A 23,481-nucleotide genomic window follows, 5' to 3' on the forward strand; every position below is an offset into this window, starting at 1 on the left:
TCCTTTGGAAGTTTTCTGTCTTCTGTACCTCTTACTCTGAGTTCAAGGCTCAGCCTCACCCATCTCATGGGTGAAGTTGGCTTGATCACCCCAGACCACAGATATCTCCTCCTCTGAATCCCTGATGTCCTAACTGTCACCCCCACCTCCACCCCCCATTTTAGCACCCATCAGGTAGGTATTGGTGAACCACTGGATTTCTGGGAACAGGGATCAGGTCTGAATTGCTTTGCACATCACAGGTACTCACTAGATCATTGTTGTGTTGACTGAGACACAAATCTGATTCTCCTTTCTGAAGGCTTTTCCTGTGCAAGGGCACTGAATCAGCAGATATGGAGACAGGCATAGTTTCCTTGCAGGACACCAGAGATCTGGCAGCCAGGAGGTGGCCACCTCTGTCAGCAGCTCATGGTGTTGGTGATGGGCCAGCTGTGACTCATGGAGCTCAAAGCCAGCACCTGAGTCAATCTCAGCAAATCTCAAGTTGTCTGTGTTCTTTTTGGAAGTCCTATCCTTGTTCTTGCCAGGTTGTGTTTCTTGCTTTATAGGAGCCCTTGAATGCTTAGACCAGGGGAAATCACCCAGGAGTTCTCAGTGGCCCAGGCAACCCTTGAAATAGGAATTTCTATGATGTAATTTTCTTACCTACACATCTACAAATATATAAAGGGCTAAGTGACCAGCCAACCGGCTGACCGGCCGGTACATATGATGTGCACTGACCACCAGGGGGCAGACGCTCAATGCAGGAGCTGCTGAGTTGCAGTGACTTGGCAGTGACACACCCGGAACCAGAGAGGAGGGAGCCTGATTCCTTGCGGGACCACATTATTCCACCTTTGGCTGTGGGTTATGTTGTTGCTGGGGCACTGTCGGCCCCAAATCTGGTTTACTGCCAAGCTGCGGTGACGTGGCAGCGGCAGTTCTTGGGTGACACACCCTGGAGAATGTGCACGAATCCGTGCACTGGGCCACTAGTAGATATATATGCTCCTAAAGAGTACAGTACACAAGCAAAATCCTGAATTTCACAATACATGGAGAATGAGAGTAATACAGAAAGTGAGATACCCTGTGAGCATGAGGGAAGGTGATTTTATTTGATCACCAACTGAGGGGTGTGGTTTGGGGTTTAAGGTTGGGGTTTTATAGGCCAACAACCCCAAAAATAATATGTAAGAGGAATCATCCATTTAAAGATTTTCATGTTTAAGTTGTATATCCATAACAGCTGGGATTCATATCTGGTTTATTTTGAACAATAAATCAGCAAACATTTACTGAGCACAGAGTTTATGCAAGACTTTTGGCTTGGCAGTGTGTGAGATAATACTATAATCGTGGCTTTTCCTTTTAGGCACCACATGTATCTGCCAATATTGTGGTTTGGATAGAGCATATGAAGTGTTTCTGAATGTATGATCTGGGAGATGATAAATGTGAACTGAATTTAGAGGAAGACATCACGTGGCCTTTGATAAGAAAGGGTGCTAGCATTTATCAGGCAACTATTTGATAAACTACCAGTTGCTTAGCACATTATTAATACTCATAAAAATCTAATGAGATCAGTATTTGCCCCCAATTTTAGGTGAGGAAACTGAGGCTCAACTGATTGTCAATTGTCCACGGTCACTTACCTAAGCAATAGGGGACCCAGATTTGATTCTAGATCTGTGTGATTCTAGAGTATCTGTGCTTGCTCCATTCTGCCCTGTTACTACCTTTGAATTCATTGCTTAGCAGTGATGGCGAACCTCTGACACGCATGTCAGCACTAAATATTTAGTTTTTGGTTTATTAAATACAATTATATATAACAATTATACATTTATGTTATTTAAACTATAAATATCACGAAATAATGTTTTTTCCTCAAAGTGACACACTACCTGAGTTATGCTCAGTTTTTTGGCGAAGTTCGACACACCAAGCTCAAAAGGTTGCCCATCACTGGCTTAGTGGGTGTGTCACAGATGAGAAGTCAGAACTGTGCAGCATCTGGCGAACCCTGTTGTCTTCTAATAACCACATTTCAAAACATGTGAACAGCCCAGCCGGTGTTGCTCAGTGATTGAGCATTGACCTATGAACCAGGAAATCATGGTTCGATTCCCAGTCAGGGCACATGCCTGGGTTACAGGCTCGATCCCCAGTGGGGAGCATGCAATTATGACTGTCATCATTGATGTTTCTCTCTCTCTTTCCCTCTTCCTTCCTCTCTGAAATCAAATATATTTTTAAAAATGTGAACAGCTGAGCTGATCAAAGTGTCACAGTGGGCTGTGGTTGTGCTGTTTGCAAGCTCCTTGTGCATTCTGTTCTGCTGTATTTAAATAGCTGTGGGCATCTATGACCTGGCAGATGACCTGCTTGGAGATGAAGCCAGGTGATCTGTTGGATAAATATGAATGTGATCAAAACATTTCCTGTGGTTACTCATTTGAACATTTGATGATTCTTTTAAGATTGTAGCATGTGCTGAGGCTATATAAGAGTTCAAATAGGGTTACCTACAAGGAAACTGGTCATGCATCTGGCAATTTGGGATATACCTAAGGAAGTTTTATTCCTATTCTAGTATCTCAGCCTGGGGGGGGAAATAGGGGAGAAACCTGGAACAAGGCAATTCAATCTTCTTTTACTTCTGATATCTTAGGAGAGAAACTATTTGTGATGCTGCTTTGCTGGAAGCATCATGATGGGTGGAAAACATGGGGTTTGGGGCATCAATCATTTGTGGGTTAGGATGCTAGCTTTGCCACTTATTAGCTATGTCATTTTGGCTGCTTGATCTCACAACTTAATCTTTCTAGATCTTCATTCATTCATCTAACCACCACTTACTGAACATCTACTACATGTCAAGCATGGTGCTGGGTATTAAGGAAATAGTGGTAAACAGGGCATACATTTCCTGCCTTTCATGTGCCTACCATAGAGACAGATATTAAACAAAAAAAATACATGAATTAGTTTAACACCAGTTGTTGTAAGTGCTATGAACAAATGCAGGATACTATATGAGCATAGAAGAGGGGACTCTTCTATGCAGCCTGTTGATGTTTTAGCCAAGTGAGACCTGAAAGTTTAGGAGTTGGGTGTATATATAAGAGAGTGAGAGAAGAACATCCTAGGTAGAGACAGCAATAGCATATGCAAAGGTCCTGAGATGGGAAAGGGCTTGAAACCTTTCAAGCCATGGTTCTCAACCCTAGCACACATATTGTTTCCTTTCTGTAACAAATAATTTGCAACATCTCTTCTAGTGTTCTAAAATGAAATTCATAGATAATAAATAGAACCTATATTGACACATAATTTTAAAAACTGGAATGCCCTCTAGTGTAATATAAAATAGTAAAAGGGAAATCTAATAATTTATTCCAATATGCAAATTCTCAGCATGACCATACTGGAAATAATAATGAAGAAGTCAGAATGTACTTGTATTTAAGAATTTCTGAGAATGCAACCACTACAAATTCAGGCTGATATCATTGAGATTTATCAACTTCTTAGTCTTTCTACATTTGTCTCTATTGTGTTCACACCGAAGATCTACTAAGATAGCAAATACATCATTGATATTATGCAACTAAATGTAAATTACCTTCTCCTACTTGGCAGGCACATGTCTGGGGTTAACAAGTGTCTTGGTTTTCCATTATATTTCTTTTTCCTACTCAGGCCTTCTCCAGAGAAGCCTTCCAATACTGACCATCCTCTAAAACCAGTTAATGGTTGCAGGGTCTTTCTCGATCCGGTGCCTGGAAAAGTTGAGTGGAAATGACTGGGAGGTGTCATTCCAAAGACTTCCACTGTTGGATCTCATGGGTTCCAATAAATATCATTAGCACATTACGTTTACTATGGAGAATCAACTAGTTTGGGTGCTAAGAGCACCACTCACTCCAATATTATTATTAAGGATAAAAATAATAATCATGTTGGAATGTTAATCAAAAGAAAATTTCACATTATGTTTGCTACCTGGATTAATATTTTTGTTCTTTGAGGATAAAATCCATGAAGGACTTCAAAGTTGGAAAATTATTTCCCTCAAGCCTTTCCTGCCACAGATGACCAAATTTCTAGTGACTGAGTAAATAAAGACAAGATTTAAGGATCAGTTTTTATCAATTCTAAGGTTCTGTGGTTAACTTGAAAAAGGTGGACGTTGTTTCAGTAAGTGAGGAAAAGGGTATGGGAGAAGAGTGGGAAGATGAGTCACAGCTGAACTTCCCCAAGCAACCACAGGTTGGAAAGGAATCAGCCATAGCCTGGTCGCTGTAGTCAATGACAAACCCTTGGAGACACAGGAACGGCAGTCAGGGCAGAGAAAGGCTGCATGCACTAAAGCTAAACCTGCATCTCTCATGCTCATGCCATGGTTTACTGTAAGTCAACAAGGCTGAGAAGTCTAGAGAGAAAACTGGGTCCCAGATTCATTTAAAGCTGAGAGAGAGAAGTATGATTCTTATGTTCAATATTCCTGTGGTTGAGAAGAGCTGTTGGCACTGATGATACATTTGGCAGAAAACATTGGTCACAAGTTCAGAATTAGAGCATAGCAGTTGTGAGCCAGGAATGCCTCAATGGTAAGCATCTGTGAAACTTCTTAACGACCCTTGGATCCTGGTTTAATTCCTGGAAAAATTATCTTTATGGGACAGATTAACTTGATTAAAGAAAGAGGGCTGGTGAAGCTCTCATAATAATTTGCTGGTTGTTCCTTAAATATTTACAAGTCTTCCCTGTGATGTTGTGTTATGGTTGATAATGTGTTGCATGAGACATAGTCTTTTCATTGCTGTTAAAAATGTGCTGAAATACATGTGGCCTTCTTCCTCTCCTGCTTCCCCATCCCCTGCCTCTCATCTCCTGAGACAAAGTCCAGACAAAGATAGAGTTTTCTCTTTTCTCACCCGATAATGATCTGGTGAAGTCCATTTTGAATGTCTTTGGAACAAGACCTCTCCCTGAAGGTTTGATGGATTATGTTTTCCTAACATACAGTAACTTTTAAGGCAATGAGTACTCCTTCTCTTGGTATCATCTTGTATTTTGTAGAGGGTTTTTTTTTTCGTACTACAAAGGGACTCTACATTCATCATGGCTGCAGAGAGAAGCCCTCTGTATTAGTGATCTATTATTATGTAACAAATTATCCTAAACCTTAGCACTTAAAGAAAACAAAAGATATATGATCATGGTTTTTGTGGGTTAGGGACTCACAAGTAGTTTAGCTGGATGGTTCTGGCTCAGTTTCTTTCGTGAGTTCGCAGTCAAGACGTTAGCCAGGGCTACAGTCATCTGAAGGCTGGACTGGATCCGGCAGACCTGCTTCCAAGATGCCTCACTCACAGTGCTATTGGCAGGAGTCTCAGGCCCTCCCTGACTGCTCTACTCACATTGAGCCCGAGAAGGGTGGGTCCCTCCACAGGGGTGCTTGAGTGGTCTCGAAATATGATGGCTGCTTTCCTCAGAGCCAGTGATCCAAGAGAGACAGCAGGGAGGAGTTCACAATGCCTTTTTTTCTATATAAATATATTTTTACTGATTTCAGAGAGGGAGGGAGAGGGAGCCTGCAACTGGGAATGTGCCCTGACCAGGAACCAAACCATGATTGCCTAGTTCATAGGTTGACTGACCCTCAACCACTGAGCCATACAGGTGGGCCACAATACCTTTTTTGACTGATCCCAGAAGTCACAAGCTTTTACTTTTAGCATATTCTACTAGGAGGGAGTCACTAAGCCCCGCCACACTCAAGGGGAGGAGAATTAGGCTGTCCATTTCGAAGAGAGGAAATATCACAGTGTTTGTGACTATGTATTTAATCACACTCTTCCAGATTGAACCAAGGTTTCTGGCCTTGTGGTGGAACAGGGCAATTGCTTTCATTCCTAGGAATGACTTCCAAGCAGTCTAGCTCCTAGGACACCTGTGAAGGGTTGGCTCACTCTGTGTCCACCTGTTTTCACTATTGAAATGGGTATTTTTCTCTCCCAACTCCTTTAAATTATTCAAATACCAGATGTAGCTTTTTAGAGGGAAATGTAAGATGTAGATTGAAGGACCTTGAAAGAGTAGCACCTACTGGAGGCATGTTATTGTAGACTGTTTTTGTATTCATGCTCCTGGAACTAATTGTAGTCAGGATAAGATCATTTTCCAAATAAACACAAAGAATGATTTTTAAAAAGAAACTGACAAACTAAAATTACCATCACATTGTGTCCCCACCTTCTGTACTTAGTAGACTATGACTGTTACAATAACAAAAAGCTATAACCAGTATTTTATCTTCTTTTTGCCATGAAAGCTAATGTCATTGTTTCTGTAGCTTAACAATTTTTTGAAACCCTTGATTGGAAGGTCTGTGTAGAAGGTCTTAACAGATTGCTCACATTGGACTTCAGTCACTGTCTGGGGTAGTGGGTGTTTTGCTAGAAATAGCGCTCAAGGTTAATGTCATCTCAGTAAGATATCTTTGTGTGGTTCTGGTTCATATTTTCTAGTCAGCTTCACATCAAGTATGTGCCCTTTGCTCTAGCCAAACTGAACGGCTCAGTGCTCAGTTTTTGCTGCATAACAACAAACCACAAACATCTTGGTAACATACAACAATAAATATTAGTTCTCATCACTTGTCTGTGGGAGGTGGGACAGCTCTGCTCTACTGGGGCCCTGGCTGGAGTGGGGGATAGCTCCCCATTCTCCTTGTGACAATGGCTAAAACAAAGCAGGGCAACCCAACTTCCCAATCATGTTTCACACCTCTGTTCTTGTCATTGCCACTAATAATCTCTCTAGTCAAAGCAAATCACTTGGCCAACCTAACTCTATGAGTAGGGAAATGCATGAGTCCATAGAATGGGAATGGGTGCATAATTCTATTGCAAAGTAGTAAAGAATTTAGACCATTAATTCAGTTTACCAACATTCTTTACACATGCCTTTTCCTTTCCTACCACACTCAATGCTAATCCCTGTTGTTTTTATACTTTTTCTTGGATTGTCACATGCTCTTCCCACTCTCCAGAACCCGCTTTCTTCCTCTGACTCATTCATACTTAAGCTTCAAAATTCATTTCAAGAGTCACCTCTGCCAGACCACTGCTTCCTCGCAATGTTTTATTTGTTTGGTCAGTGTATTTGTTGTTGCTACTCTGCTTTCTTCCAGCTGAACGAGACTGAGTAACATCTTCCTCATCTGGGCTTCTCTGTCCCCAGGCACATGGCTCCAATCATAGCATTGTCCCATTACAATGCAATTGTTGATGTACTGGTAATTATGAGCAGTCAACCTGCAAACGGATGCACAGGTTTGGTGTGCATGGATGAGCCCTCCACTCATCGTCTCCTTTCCTCTCTCCTTCTCCCTTTACAACCTCCATTCTCCGGCCTTCATTTCCCTCCTCCCTGCTGCACTTCCTCCCCTCACTGCCCAAATGTCAGTGTGTCCAATTTAGGTGTCTATGGTCAAAAGACCAAAGGACATCCTACCTACATTACTATGGTGCAAACACCTAAAGTGTAAAAAATTCTGTTGTCTTGATCTTGATCTGGTTAGTAGGTTCCTTTGACCACTGGATAGCCCACTAGTTGGATATATGATTCAGCACATTTTCCTCTGGCTTTTCCGTGGTACTAGCAGTGTTTACTGGTGGTGTTAAACTTTACAAGAATGAACTGTACTGCTTGGTTGCACCCAGCAGGGGCAGATCTGAGCTTAATGGGGCCTGAAGCTTAACCAGTTTGGAGTTCTTCTTTAAGGAAAACTGTATGAAGTTAAAAAAAAAAAAAAATAGGTAGCAGGTATTAGAAGAGGGGCCATATCCAAGCTCGTTGGTGTGATGCCCATAGCTTGTCATAAGGAGGCCTAACCTGGCCTCTTACTCTACCACTACCCACCTTGCAGCTGCCAAAGCCATACCCAACTGGTTTCCCAGGCAAACCTTTGCACATGCGCTTCTATCTGCCCCCTTTTTACGTGGTTAACGCCTGTTCTTCAAGACTTCGTATCACAGGTTAGCTATACTGGATCCTACCAGAAGGTCCTAGGCATTGGGCTCTAGTTACACCCTTCTTCTTATTGCCTGTGCACTCCTACTGCTGATAGTGGCTTCCTGCTGTTGCTAATGTCTGAGTTGCCTCATCATCCTTATTTGATTTCTCAGTTCTTCCATTGCTAATATGACAAAGTCTCTATGTTAAATTCCCTTTGCTTGAAAGATCTAGAATGGTTGATGTTTCCCTGGCTGAGCCCTAGATTATAGAGGCATACTAGATGGTCAGTTGTTTTATGGAAAAGGCAATAGGAGGTGGGACCCTTAGCAATAGTTTACAAAGTTTGCTCACTTTCACAGCAACCACATATTTTCCAGCCTTGGCCATCTTAGCCCAAAACATGGAGCCTGTACATGCTGGCACTGATCTGCAGCCAAATAGGGATAGATAAGTACAAAAAGTACTTGTTGAATTGAGTCCATTGAATCTGCCATTGTAGCGAGGGACCCTGTCCAGTACCTTGCACCTAGTAGGCATTCCAACATATGTTGAATAAAAAACAGTCTACTTGTAATTCATCACCAGCATTTCCCAGGCAACAGACTATATAATAACACAGCTAAAGCCTTGTCTCACAGTTTCTGTGACTTTTGGTAGAATGACAATGAAAGCATTATCCAGGCCTTGCATAGCTGTCTAAGCACAATTCCTGGGAGTTGCTCAGAATGCCTGATTATGTGGGAGTGACTGGGCTCCATGGAGGAGCATGAGACTCCAGCCTGGAGTGCTTGGTGTGGTCAAGGGGCAAATTAGTAAAATCTCCCTACACAGAGGTTAAAAAAAAAAAAAAAAAGGAGGAAACCAATAACCAAGGGCTAGACCCTGGACTTGTAGTCATTGTGAGCAGGATAAATCCTCTTAAAATCAACTCCAAGGCTTGCTCAGAGCAGAGGTCAAATGTATACACCCAAGGAAGTAAGCTGAGGAAACGTGATAACCACAAGGCTGATGTCGGGCCAGAGAAAATGTGCAGACTGTATCCGCAGGCAGTTCAGAAAGCCGCAACTATAGCAAACAAGACTAAAAACACAGCCTAGAGAGCCAGCTTGGGGTGGAGAGAGGAAGGCAGGGAGCACACACGGTGGTTGTGTGCACAGGCTTCCGCACCTACCTGGGTTGAAATCTTGGCTCTGTTACTTATTAGCTAAAGACAAGTGACATAACCTCTGTATTCCAGCCCTCTTTTCGGGTTAATAGTAGAGTCTGCCCTCTTGTTTTCAGCTAAGACTAAATGAGTTCATACATAAAACATCTAGCATTCAAAACTTAATAAGGTCATTTAGAAGCATAGCTGGTACACCAACTAGCCACGTATTTGGTTTGCCAAGGTCTACAATCAGACTTTGAATTTCATTCATCCATCCGTTTGTTTGACAGATATTTGAGTGCCTGACATGTGCCTGAAACTGGGAATACGATGAAAAATTGAAACAAACAGGTCTCTGACTTAGTAAACCAATGAAAGGAAATATTAGAGGGTTAGAGTTAGGTGAGTGGTAAAGGAGAACCAGGTAGCCCTAATGTGACTCTTAAGGAGGAACAAATATGTCAACTTGCCACTCTGGTGAAGCATGTTAATAATGGGGAGGCTATGCAAGTGTAGCGACATGGGGCATATGGAACACTCTAGAACAGTGATGGCGAACCTATGACACGTGTGTCAGCACTGACACGCGTAGCCATTTCTGATGACATGCGGCCGCATGCCGAAGATGAAACATTTGCTGCTCCTGAGGATGAAACATTTGCGACTAGAGTCTTGGAGTTAGTTTTTTCCTCAAAGTGACACACTACCCGAGTTATGCTCAGTTTTTTGGCGAAGTTTGACACACCAAGTTCAAAAGGTTGCCCATCAGTGCTCTAGACTTTCCACTTAATATTTATGTGAACCTTAAACTGTTCTAAAAAAAGTAAAAATCTATTTAAAATTTTTTTTAAAGAAATGAGTAAGATCTAAAAGAATAGCTCTTAAAAGTTATCATTAAAAAAAGACAAAATAAAAGGATGGATGCATAATAGAAAAGACTTTTCTCTGATTATCCTAAATATTTTTGGTAACTTCACAGAAAACTAAGGATAGTAACTAGATCACATTTTGATAAATTAGATCTTTTATATCAGCTCTGTTCATTTTTTTTAAATGGCAGATAGTGAAAGCTAATTGGAGTCCATCAGACTCATCTCTAAGAGGCACTAGTAGTTCATATTGCCATGCAAGGAACTTGTTAGAAAAAAGCAGTGTTTACACAAGCCAGGCATAGGAAAATAAAAGTGAATCTCTAACCGAAGGAATTTTGTTTGTTGATCCTTCAAGGTCATGCTTGCATTTAAGTCAGCTGCATTTGGTCATTCAATTAGCCTTCTGGTGTTTTATGGGCATTTTCTTACTATGTGTGAGACTCAGTTTGGGATCTGACACTACCACAATAAGTAGGGGATGATTCTTGCAGTCAACAGTTTCATAGTTCCAGACTAGAACACAAGAACAAGCAATGCAATGGGATAAATGCCAAAGGAGGCAGTGATAATATGGAAGCAAAGAACTTATTCATTCATTCATTTGTTCATTTGTTCACTCACCATATAGGGTGTTCCAAGAAAGTATACACATACTTTGAATAATTACTAAGGCAGTGTTATTAAAATACATTTCATTTTCAAAATTGAACTATCAGCTGTTAAAAAGTGTGTGTGTATGTGTGTGTGTGTGTGTATTTTTTGGGTCACCTTGTATAATTGTTAGTGACATACTATGCGGAAGGCTCCATAGAAGTGAATAAGATAGATAGATAATCCTTGTTCTCATATATATAATTGATTTCAGAGAGGAAGGGAGAGGGAGAGAGAGATAGAAACATCAACGATGAGAGAGAATCATTGATCGGCTGCCTCCTGCATGCCCCACACTGGGGATCGAGCCCACAACCTGGTCCTGTGCCCTGACCAGGAATCGAACTGTGACCTCTTGGTTCATAGGTCGACGTTCAACCACTGAGCCACGCCGGCCGGGCAATTCTTGCCCTCTTGACTCCCTTATGCTTCTGCCTGTTATAATTGTGGAGAAGCTTTGAGCTGGGTCTTGAAGAATGAGGAGTATTTATGGAGACAACCAAGGTGAGAAGGGAGTGTCAAAAGGAGGAAATATCTTGCATAGGTGGGGGTCCCAGTGCCTTGTGGAAAGAACGCTGGCACTTAGCTCTGGTGACCCCATCTCAGCACCAAGTGGCCCCACCGTGGGTCCTGACAAAGAGATTTTTGAGGGAAGTCCTTATGGGTGATGACTACATTTTGTCTGTAAAGAATGACTATGCCCTCACTCCACTGCCCTCTGTCACCTCATGGACAGTCACAGGCTGACATTCTGGGACATTCCATTCCCCTCCTTTTAATCAAGGCCTACAAGGCTTATCATAATATATCCAGATCTGTTTTTAGAGATCTGCAATCTGTAAACTTAGCCTTTAATTTCAATCCTCATCTTAGGTACTTAAATATTGATTTTTAACCTGTGTTTTTTTTTTTTTTTTCTTAAAAAAGATTTATAACCAAGTTCAGTTATCATGGATTTGGATAATCCCTCAGTGGACACAGGGGCAGATATTTATATTAGTCTACATCTAGTTGGATCATAACTTGAAGGATAACAACATCTAAAATTCTCTGATGATATCTAATTGTATTCTTAGAATTTACTTTTAGGGCATTTTCAGGGGCTGGAATATTATTGTGAGGCTCTTCCTTTCTTGATATGTATTATAGATACGATCAAATTCCACTTGTTTTTTATCTACATAACATAGAAAATTAAGACAACTAGACTTTCTACTCCCCACTCTTCCCCACCTTTTGCTTTCCTTATGAATGAACAAAGGATAAGTCAGGAAGCTCTTATCAGGGGGTTGTTCCTGAGAGTATTTTCCTGGATGTCCTATTCAGCCCAATCGACTGCGCCTTCTGCTTGTGGAGAATAGTCACTGAGAAACCCTGCTGTTAATGTTGATCCCTGAGGACCATAGGTCATGGCAGGCCTCTGAGTCACCCGCATTTAATCAGGAGCAGCCTGCATTAGTCATTGGTGTATTTGATTGTGTTCTAATTCTTTAAAAATTTGTGGTTCCCTCTGGGGAAAGTGGCTCCAATTCTAACAGACTAGGCAGTTTCTGCTCTATTCTCAGATGCACACACTCATTCACAAGTGAGGGAGCACCCACCAGCTAAAAAGTGCTCACTCCAATTATTAACCGATTAGCTACTAGTTTAGTTAATTGGGTAATACCCAGTAGACATACTCAGGGTAGTTTTCTGACTGAGCAACTTGATTGGCAATTGAGCATTAAATGTTGACTAGTCCAAGTAAGTCATGTGCTTTGTAAAACACAGATTGAATAGTATTTTTCTTTGAGAAATCACTCTCTTCCTATCAGCTCCTAAGAGAAGAATCAGTCCAAAAACAGAAGAACATAGGTGCGCCAGTCGGTGCCCTGCTCTCTTTCTGCTGGGCTGGTCTTTTTTGCCCTCAGATAATACCACTAAGGCCACATGCAATAGGCATGGGTGTTGGGGAAGCATAGTCATAGGTGGAGTAGCCCTGAAGACCACTAACAAGGAAGAAGGACTTTTTAAAATATGACAGGTTACCTTGACCCCAAGAGGTGGTCACAAGGAACACAGCAGTCACCAAAGCTTCCAATCAAGGGACAATCATGTGCAGTTGTTAGGATTACACATACTGTGTAGAAAGAAGTATTAGTAGCTTTGTTGTTGTTGACAACTATTTCCAGAGTGAATACTATATGAACAGGCTTCCTTCTGGAAGTTAAAAGCTAAGATGTTAAAAGTGATTATTTTCAAGGCCTAGGGTTCTTCCTTGTTTTGTCTTCTAGTTTGTCTGCAGTGAATATGTGCTGCATTTAGTAAGAAAATAAAAAAAGGTTGTTTGTAGTCTTAAACATTTTAAATCACTTGCATGCCTACCACCTATCAGATTGGTTATTTTCATTGACTTATGTTCCCTTCTGAGCTTTGACAAATCACACAATTTCTCTGTTCAATGTAATTACATGGAGATGTGGTTTCGCAGTTTGCTATTTCAAAGCATTGTTGCACCTGAAAAACAGACACCAGAGATCATCTGTGATGTGAGTCAGGGTAACCCAGACCCCTGTCTGATGCAACTGGTTGGGGCTGAATACAGCATGCTCTCACCTGTCCACAGTCTGGTGATGGAACCTGCTTAGACAATGAGGTGTATATGTTTCTTTGTGGGGTTTTTTTTTTTTTTGCCTGTGAAAGTGTATAGTTTATTAGTAGCACCATAAATATTTGGAATAAGAAGTCTGTTCTGTGGAAAAGACACATGAATAGGTTTAGAATTTTATGGGGCTGAATCAGCCAAATCAAACACAGGCTTTCCTGAAGCTTCCAAGTTTTTAATGGAAACTCACGCTCTTCAGAATGTTGCTGCCTAATTATAATTCATGCCTTTTGCAGATCCATTACAGGGTGGACCAAAAGGAAAATGTTAGACATGTGCACTTGTGACTTCTATTGTGTTATTTGTGGAGTGCCATACATCGGCTGGCCTGGTGCGTGCAAAGGCAGAGGCCAGCTCCTGGCAGGCCGGACCACGTCAGCATGAAGGAGAAAGATAACCTTGCAGTTTTGCAAATACAGACTGCAGGCTCAGAAACAGAACCAGCCTCTATATGTGGTTGTACAAAAGTCACCAGTGTCAGACTTTAATATAAGTCCCGTGGTAACCATAGCCCAGACTATCCCATATCATTGTCTTCATTAGAGAGGTCCTTTTGAAACCCAGAAAGATGGACTACATGGATTTCATTTTTAAAAAGAACTTTTCTCTCTCTCTCTCTCTCTCAACAGGTCTAACTGGTATCAAAGGAGAAAAAGGAAATCCAGGTGTTGGAAGCCAAGGTCCCAGAGGACCCCCTGGGCCAGCAGGTAAATATTCCTACCTAATAGGAAATTGAAAATGAAAATCCTAAATCTTTCTATTCACTGGATATCACAGGTGAGAAAAATGGTCATATTACATCCTTGTATCTAACTGAAATGGCTGTATGTCTTGTTCATTTTGTTAGGAGGCCAATTTGTCTCCTAATACAAGCTCTCTGGGATCTTATTGGTTGCATGAGTTAGGATAGGATAGGCTATGCTGTAGTAACAAATGCTTAGTGGATTGACACCATAGAGGTTTATATCATACTCGTGATACAAAGCTTGATGTAAGGTGGTTCCCCCCCCCCCAACCCCTCCAATTTGGAACAAAAGGCCCCAGGAGAAAGATAAAGGAAGCATCTCAGGTCTCACAGTTCTAAATGCAGAAGGACATAAGTCACTTGTCACATGTCACTGGCTGGAACTAGTTGCCCAGCTCCAACTGTCCTGCAGGGGAGGCTCGAGATCTAGTGGATGTTTGATGGTCACTGGTAGTTCCTGCCACCATGCTCATCTCACTGAGTGAGTTTTGGGTGAAGTTTTGAGTTTTATGTACATTACTAGGAGCTTTCATAATGGTCTTCAGATGATCAGAGTCATTATTAGAATTCTAAGTTTGCAATTCTATTGGATATTTGCAATCTCAGTCTTAGCTACATGGAATCAAATGTTTTATAGACTTTTCTTTCCAACCTAATAATTATTTTGGAAAAGACTTTTTCTAGGAGAGATGCCTAATGCAATAGATTCATGTTGAATGTAAAAATTCCTGTTATTTGAGATCATATAACTGACCCAGCATCATGAAATGCCCAGAATGAATGCTGGGTGGATGTTGATGAAATGAGACTGAATGTATCTGAGAATCACAACACTTTTCAAATACATTTCTCATTTACATTTCGGTTTTAAGTTAAAGAATTTCATTTCTAGTTTAAAAATGGTTCTTAACTATTTTTTGAATCCATCCATAAAAACCAACAAACAGCCCTAGTTGATTTGGCTCAGTGGATAGAGTGTCGGCCTGTGAACTGAAAGGTCCCAGGTTCAATTCCGGTCAAGGGCACATGCCCGGGTTGTGGGCTTGATCCACAATGGGGGACTTGTAGGAGGCAGCCGATACATGATTCTCTCTCATCATGGATGTTTCTCTTTCTCCCTCTTCTTTCTTCTCTGAAATAAGTATATATATTTAAAAAAAAAAAAAAACAACAAACATAAAAACAAACAAATGAAAACCAAAAATGAAAAAACCCAGCCTAACAATCTTTTTAATTTCACAAAAATTTTAATCTCCATTTTCACACAATCTAAGTTCTCAATTAATATAAGCTACCTAAAGACATTTTGGATTAGTATGTTGGGTCCAATTGTAGACTTTATCTTTTTCTCGTGCAGGATAATTTCACTCAGACTAATTTATTTCAATGATCTGGGCCATAAACCAGTACAGATGATGAGGTTGAACTTGAGTGTGTTCATGTGTTTGTGTGTACGTGAGTGTGTGTGTGCGCGCGTGCACACACGCGCACATTCACGCCCATACATTGGATTCATATTGGGAAACAGAAGCTCCAGACAGAAAACAAGGTTGAGAGTGCTGTGTTCCTTCTCCTTTAATATCCAAGAGGTGCTAGAAAAGAATAGAGTTCGTTTTCTAGTTTTCTGAGCTGATTAAAAGGGTTGCCCTCCAGGAGAATGTGTGATTCCAGTATGTTCTTCTGTCTAGGGAATCCAGTTTAGGGAGAAGCACTCAATGAGTAGAGAGAGCCAGATTGCTGTAATTGTCAAGATGTATAAGGTTGCTTCTTGTAAGAGTTAGTTTACTTCTTGGTGGTCTCAAAACTCACCCTGTTGTGGTAAAAGACCAACTGTTTTCATTGTGGGTGTTTTTTAGGACCTGCAGGGGAGAGTCGGTCAGGAAGCCCGGGGCCCCCTGGCTCTCCTGGACCCAGGGGTCCACCAGGTCACCTGGGGGTGCCTGGACCACAAGGTCCTTCCGGCCAGCCTGGATACTGTGACCCCTCTTCATGTTCAGCCTATGGGGTGGGAGGTAAGTGCCAGCCTCTTGTGGGCTTTAAGCAATGTTTTACTATAATTCGCACCATCACGGTGAAGGGGTGCTATGAAAAATAGACCGAATATGGGAGGGAAGCAGAGCTTGAACTTCCAGAGGCATCTTCTAGAAAGTGCAAATTACTCTAGAGGTTAACTCTTAAAAAAAACGGAAGTTCAAAATAACAGCACAGCTAAGTCTTCCTTGCTTCCAAATCGCAATTCACACAGAGTTGGCCTCTGATCTCATATTTGGTCCCTGGGGGACATGTCTGAACATTCTTTTGGGCCCCTCATGCTATGTTATTGCTGTGGTATGGCCAGGGTGTCCTGTAAAATTTACTCTTATTTGGGGGAAACTTCAAACTTAGAACTTCCCCATAACTGGGATCCCCTAGATTCTTTGGGGTGACATCCTGCCCACCACATGCATGGATGACCAAAGATAGTTTTCAGAAGAAACATAAGTGGTCTTTCTGTCCTTGCCTCATTACTAACTACTGGACTGAGATTCTGAAAAGATTATGCTCCCCATAAACATCTGCAGTCTGCATGCTAGCGGATTGTGCAATGAGACATTTTCTGACATAGTCTTTCTTGGAAGCATCAAGAGAAAAATTCAGAGACTGCTTTGAGGCAATGAGCTTATTAGTCAATAAATTTAAATTTTCTGCTTTAGGAGAAATTTAACCTTATTTGCCAGAGGAACTGGTCAGAGTTTTGCTGATGTGTTTTTCTCTGTCCATCTCTTCTCTCTCTATTTCCTCAAATCTCTCTGTCCTTTATTAAGATCTGATCCCTTACAATGATTACCAGCACTGAAGTGGAACTCCTCCATTCTGATGACATTGGCCTGGGAAACTGGCTATGGATTCAGAACTGTCCTGTTGACCACCACCACCCAGCCCCTGCCCCTAACAATGGGCACTCTGCTTCCCTGCCTCACCTGCTTCCCTATCTGCCCACTATCACATCTCTGCTCCCAACACACAATGTCAATACTGGAATTTAACCAAATCACATGTGTCAATTGTATTACAAACAGATTGCTCCATATGAGCTTGGATAGAGGTATATGGTTATGTACCAAGAATTTATGCCAAACTCCCCTGAATGAATGCTCAGTAATAAAGTTACTTTCATGGGCCTTCTCCTCTATCCTGTCCCCACACAAGATTGATGGGCATCTTTCTTTCTGATCACCCTGCTCTCCATTCTTCTTCTGATCACCTCCCCTTCCTACTCCCCCCCCCCTACCCCCACCCCTGGTGATGGACTTCTAACATGAGATCTATTTTTTAAATTTATTTTTCATAATTCTGCTGAGTTTTCAAGGTTCCTTTTGTAAATAAAACACATAATATTTAATCAAATGGCTGTGATTCTAATTTTCTAACAATGTCTGTCATGTATCTGTCCCTTCCTTCATTTACTAATCATTTGAAAACTCCTGGGGAAGGAACCAGCGGTGTGGTGGGTAAAGGGAGCTACTGCTTTCTACCCAAGCAGGATATCTCTCTAGTCTAATGATCAAATCTACATCTCTGTGAGGGGAGATGATCAATTTTTGGTTTCTGGGTCCTATCAAGTCCCCACCCCGCTCTTCCTCTCTAGCTCCCCATCCTGATCAGCCGGAATTCACTCCTGTCCAAGATGAGCTGGAAGCGATGGAATTGTGGGGCTCTGGGATCTGATTGCCTCACGAGAAATTGGAAGACCAACTGCAAGAACTCTTACGGGCACTTGTTCAAGAAGAATGTCATTATGTGGTTTGTATACTACCTTTTAGGGGCTTATTTCATCAGCCTAAATCTCTTCCTTAGCTATTGTTATTATTGAAAAAAAAATTATATTTTTTAAAAAACCCTTAGTCTCTGACGCCATAGGATTGATTTTTCTCTGTTGCTTTAATGACATGCCAGATCACTGGTTTTTCCAGAGAGGAGTGCTCAGAGAAAATTTGGCCAAAAAGTTGAACTAAGGAAACTTTTCTGTGTTAGATGATCTCGAGTCCTAAAATGCAACAAAACAGATGTGATTGTATTTGAGGGACATGGGGTCCTAGCAGAACAGGAATTTAAAGAGATTCAAAGATGATGCCATTTAGTCCTGTCCCCTGTAACCTTGCTGAAAAGAAAAAGGGATATTATTGGAGAAACTACCTCTTTGTCAATTGATGTGTCCAACTCTGAGATCACTTGATAGCTGCTTTCACTGCTGTCCAAGGACATGTGTTACAATAGAACCTTTCTTAATTTGGTGCTATTAAAAATACATTTTGTTTTGCAGTGGTTTTTGACATGTACAATAATGACTTTCTACCAGTTCCGATGCAAACAGATCTAGTTTTAATGAACTAGTTTACCCAGTGGTATTCCAAGGCTTGCCCTCCTTATCTACATGGCTTACTTTGTACATGCAGATAAGTTTTTGCAAACCTGTTTTTGCAAACCTGTTTCCATTCTCTTTTGTAAGCAAATAAAAATTTAAAACGGTGTGTGTGGACTCTTTTTTACTGCATTTCGAAAAGTCACCTTAAACTTAGCTGAGTTTTAACCAGAAAAATAAGAATTGGCTTCCTTCAGACAGGCATTCAAACATACATTCGTTCATTCTGAGTGTAGTATAAGGCTTAACAGAAGAAGTTGAGTTGAATTTTATCACTCATTTATAACCTATCAAACAGCAATGACAGTGAAAATGCAAGACTGATGCTAAATAAATGTTGATGAATGGTTGACTGAAGAGCCCATGTATCTTCTGGTATTTAAAAAAAAGCCTGAAAAACTCTAGAAGGCAGAGAAGAAATGAGAATCTAATAAACTCTAACCCCTAATGACCTACTTATAACTATAATTTATCTTTTGTTCACAAAGGAAAAAAATCAAGATATTTGAGAAAGATTTGGGTTCTGTTATTTACTGTTGAAAATAGAAGTGAAAGAGAACTGTAACCTATTGTATGCTTTTTCCCCCCTGTAGCATCTGTCTCATAACAGCTAATTTTATATGGTAGAGATGGGGTCCGTTATCACCAGAAGCTGGATTCTTCCAGGGTCTACTTGTCTGCCTTTGGGGATCCAGCAAAGAGTTTTTGACATGTTTGCAGGAATGAGAGAAGACAGTGAGCAGATAACCAACAGCTGTCTCCTTTTAGTTACACAATATGACTCCATGTGCAGAGAACAGGAATGGTAAAGAGGAAAACTTGCCCAAGGTTCATCAGGATGGCCTGACCCAGAATCCCTTGACAGAACTCCTCCTTAAATGACTGGGGTATGTCATCAGTCACCTCAGACCTTTGTATCTTAGATTTCTTAGTCTTTTAACAAGTGAGTAGAGGGAGGATATTCTATATGTTTTAGTATTTGGTCCTTGGAAATTCAGTATAATGAGGTGTCACACAAAAGACTCTCAAAGTTTGTTATAAATGGTGAAGTATAAATGATTAGAGGTTTTAATTCGTTCATATTCTTGAGTTGTGCAAATATACTTGGCTTTGATTTTCCTTGGTGATCTGAATTTGTTTATTTAAGCTACAGGAAAGTTTCATTAGTTTGGAATGTGTCATCACTTGGACCCAATATATCAGATTTTTATTGAGTGAAATGTTCAGAATAAAAGGTGTAACTCAGCCAAAACCGGTTTGGCTCAACGGATAGAGCGTCGGTCTGCGGACTGAAAGGTCCCAGGTTCGATTCCGGTCAAGGGCATGTACATTGGTTGCGGGCACATCCCTGGTAGGGGGTGTGCAGGAGGCAGCTGATCGATGATTCTCTCTCATCGATGTTTCTAGCTCTCTATCCTTCTCCCTTCCTCTCTGTAAAAAATCAATAAAATATATATTTAAAAATAAAAAAAAAAAAAAAAAAAAAAAAAAAGGTGTAACTCAGATCTAGGACTTTTGTGTTTATAGTACATTGCCTTGAAATAAAATCTGATTTTGAATTGCATTTTTTATTGACTTGCCTATTTTGATAGAAATATACTTATATCTTAATGTATAGTTTATATAGTTTCAAAACCCATCATTTCATAAAAAATACAATCTCTAGAACTTTCACCACTTTTATTAGAAACTCAATTTCTTTGGGGAATAATCATTTTAAGGTAATAGTTTGTATTCAAATGGGCTTCCATTTAATTCCAGGGCAACTCTTCCTCCATCTTTCTTTTCCACCTCCCCTACCCAACTCCAACCTTCCATAGCTAATTTTTCTGTGTACCATGAACTGTTTGCGTTCAGAAGATAAAATCATGAACAAGAGAGCTGTGGTTTGACCTTATGGAGCTTCCTCTCTATCTAAAGAAAGATAGAAAGCTAGTGAACTAATAAGCAGAATTAATTTCAAATTGTGACGAATGGTATGAAAGATGCAGGAAAAGTGCTGATATAGGACTATGAAGAGGTACAAAGGATCATCTGTTTCCACTGGGTAGACAGGGAAGGCTTCTCTGAGGGCCTGACATTTTAGTTGACACATGATGATGAGAAAAAGTGTGGAAGGGAAATTCAAGCTCAGATCTTGTCAAGGACAAAGGCCCTTTATCAGGAAAGTGCTTGTCATGTTCAAGGAACAAAGAAGGTCCATGTGGCAGGATTGTGAATGGAAGAGTGAATAAGATAAGGCTGGAGACCGAAGCCAGCAGGGCTGTGTGCACCAAGTTAGTGATTTAGATTTTAAGTCCCATGAGAAGCAATTGATAGATTTTCAACAGAGGAGTGGCATGATTGGGTGTATGTTTTAAGTTAGTGAAGGGAAAATTGATATTCCGGTGAGCCACGTTGCTGAAGTTCACTTTTGAAGCTGTCATTGGGCAGTTACTATCAGCCAGGCCTACTCCAAGGGTTTTAACATTGTACCTGTTAGGTTGGACTATGCTATGCTGTGGTAATAAAAGCCCTAACATTTCAGGAGCTTAGCACTATTACTTAGCACTATTACACACAAGAGAGCAGGACAGCTGTCCTCTATGTCTTGGTTCACTGTTCCACATGGCTGCTGTCTTGGACACTTCCATATGAGCACGTACTTTCATGACTGCTGAGAGAAGAGAGAGCATGGAGAATCATCTCCAGCTTCCCTCAGAAGTGACACACATTACTTCCACTCACCTTTCATTGTTCTACGTAAATTGCATGAGCACATTTAACTTCATAGAGGTGGAGAAGTACAATATCTCATGTACTTGGAAGCAGAAGAGAACCAGAAATATTGATGAGAAGCAGTAAAAACTACCACTATGTTTTAACTAACTTCATTGTCACAGCAACCCAAGAGTTGGTTCACTATTGTCTAAATGAGGAGACAGAAGAACAGAAAAGGCAAGTTGCTTGCCCAAGGACACACAGATAGACTTCAGACTTAGGCATTTTGACTCAAGTTACCTTCTTTTTTAAAAATATATATTTTTATTGATTTCAGAGAGGAAGGGGGAGTGAGAGATAGAAACATCAGTGATGAGAATCATTGATCAGCTGACTCCTGCATGCCCACCATTGGGGATTGAGCCTGCAATCTGGGCATGTGCTCTGACCAGAAATCAAGTACATGAGTCTTAACCTCTAGGCTACTATGCCCCACATATTGGTAATGTTAATGGCAAAAAGGGGTGGAGATGGGGATCATTAAAGCACAGACTCCTGGACTCAGAGGAATCCCCAAAGATTCTGTTTCAGTTGTCTGGGTTAGGAACTTTCCTTTTTTTTTTTTTTTTTTAACCAAGCACCTCAGGTGACCAATAGACTAGTCATATTATTTTTCAGATTATTCTGGTTGCACAGTGGAGAATGGATTGGAGGGGATCATTATAGATGAGAAAACATTGCCATGGTCTAATGAAAGATGGTGGAGGACTAACAGCTTGTGGTATTGACAGGACTTGTCAGTTAACTAGAAATGGAGACTAACAACTAGGTGGATGGAGATACATATATTCCTCTGGAAATTAGAGTTGGGTGGAGAGGTTAAAGAGTTCTATTTATGAGATAACTGAGAGGTGTTAAAAGGAGAGTTGGAGCTTAGAAGAGGTATCAGGACTGGAGATAGAGGTTTAATGGTCATGCACATGTAGGTAGTATGTAGGCCACAGGAATGAATGAGATCACCTGGAGAGTATCCTGCCTTCTACTATCCTTCCATTTTTGTTTGCACAAGTTCTCCAACCTATTTTTTTTTCCTATTTTATTTTAAACGTATCTCTCAGTCAAATATTCTCCAAACTACAGCCACAATGAACTAGTTACAAAAAGCTTGTTGCATGCCCTCTCATTTCTTTATCTTTGACATGCTTTCTTTTTGCAGCTCAGAAAGCCCTACTTTTCTGCCTCACCCTACTTATATTCATACTCATTCTTCAAAACTCAGCAAGGTTCCTCTGAAGCCTTTCCTGAGCCCCAACACAACCACCTGGAAAACCTTGATAATCATGACACCTTTTCTAGTTAGTTCTTTAACCGCTGTGCTCCCATATTACTTGTGTACGTTCTTTAAGAGGTTTCAGATTGCCTACAGCAGTGATGGGCAAACTTTTGAGCTTGGTGTGCCAAACTTCGCCAAAAAACTGAGCATAACTCGGGTAGTGTGTCACTTTGAGGAAAAAACTAACTCCAAGACTCTAGTCGCAAATGTTTCATCCTCAGGAGCAGCAAATGTTTCATCCTCGGCATGCGGCCGCGTGTCATCAGAAATGACTACGCGTGTCAGTGCTGACACGCATGTCATAGGTTCGCCATCACTGGCCTACAGTGTGCTTAACACTTGCCAGCTACTGAATAAATGTTTAGAATAATTTCATCCTAGCACAGTATCACTTATAATCTAATGTTCATAGCAGCATTATCCTACCTAATAAAAGAGTAATATGCAAATTGTCCGCACCTTCACTACGCCCAAACCACACCCACCAGCCAATCAGGATGAGTATGCAAATTAACCCAACCAAGATGGCGGTTAATTTGCATACATACCTGGGTCCCGGGAACCTCCTCAGCACCCAGGTCACTCCCAGCCAGCCATCAGGCAGAGGCTTTAGGCTTGGGAAAGGGCTGAGCCTGCCATCGGAGGGGCAGGGATTCCCTTCCCAAGCCTAAAGCCTGGGGCGGAGGCTTTAAGCGTGGGAAGGAGCCAAGCCTGCGATGGGAGGGGTGGGGGTGGGTGTGGGTGTGGGGGGAACCACTTCCCAAGCCTAAACCTGGGGTGGAGGCTTTAGGCTTAGGAAGGGGCCAAGCCTATGATCAGAGGTGCTGGGGGAGACACCTTCCCAAGCCTAAAGCCTGGGGTGGAGGCTTTAGGCTTAAGAAGGGGCAGAGCCTGAGATCGGAGGTGGTGGGGGGGGACCCCTTCCCAAGCCTAAACCTGGAGCGGAGGCTTTAGGCTTGGGGAGGTTC

The 23,481-nt window shown here is 41.3% G+C and overlaps 1 protein-coding gene across 4 annotated transcripts in view; it reads left to right on the plus strand.

The window, feature by feature from the left end:
• Positions 1-18,583, plus strand: part of COL14A1 (collagen type XIV alpha 1 chain) — a 174,778-nt gene extending 156,195 nt beyond the window's left edge. For 3 of the 4 annotated variants that reach the window (XM_054708522.1, XM_054708523.1, XM_054708521.1), the window contains 3 exons: positions 13,963-14,040; positions 15,935-16,090; positions 17,707-18,583. In XM_054708522.1, the coding sequence (XP_054564497.1) occupies positions 13,963-14,040; positions 15,935-16,090; positions 17,707-17,786 (314 nt within the window). In that variant the 3' untranslated portion in view covers positions 17,787-18,583. Of the gene's footprint in view, positions 1-13,962; positions 14,041-15,934; positions 16,091-16,882; positions 17,338-17,706 lie in introns of those variants that run through there. The other variant, XM_054708524.1, reaches the window with a different exon arrangement.
• Positions 18,584-23,481: the final 4,898 nt, after the last annotated feature.

Source organism: Eptesicus fuscus, chromosome 19, assembly GCF_027574615.1.
Source record: "Eptesicus fuscus isolate TK198812 chromosome 19, DD_ASM_mEF_20220401, whole genome shotgun sequence".
Lineage (NCBI taxonomy): Eukaryota > Metazoa > Chordata > Mammalia > Chiroptera > Vespertilionidae > Eptesicus > Eptesicus fuscus.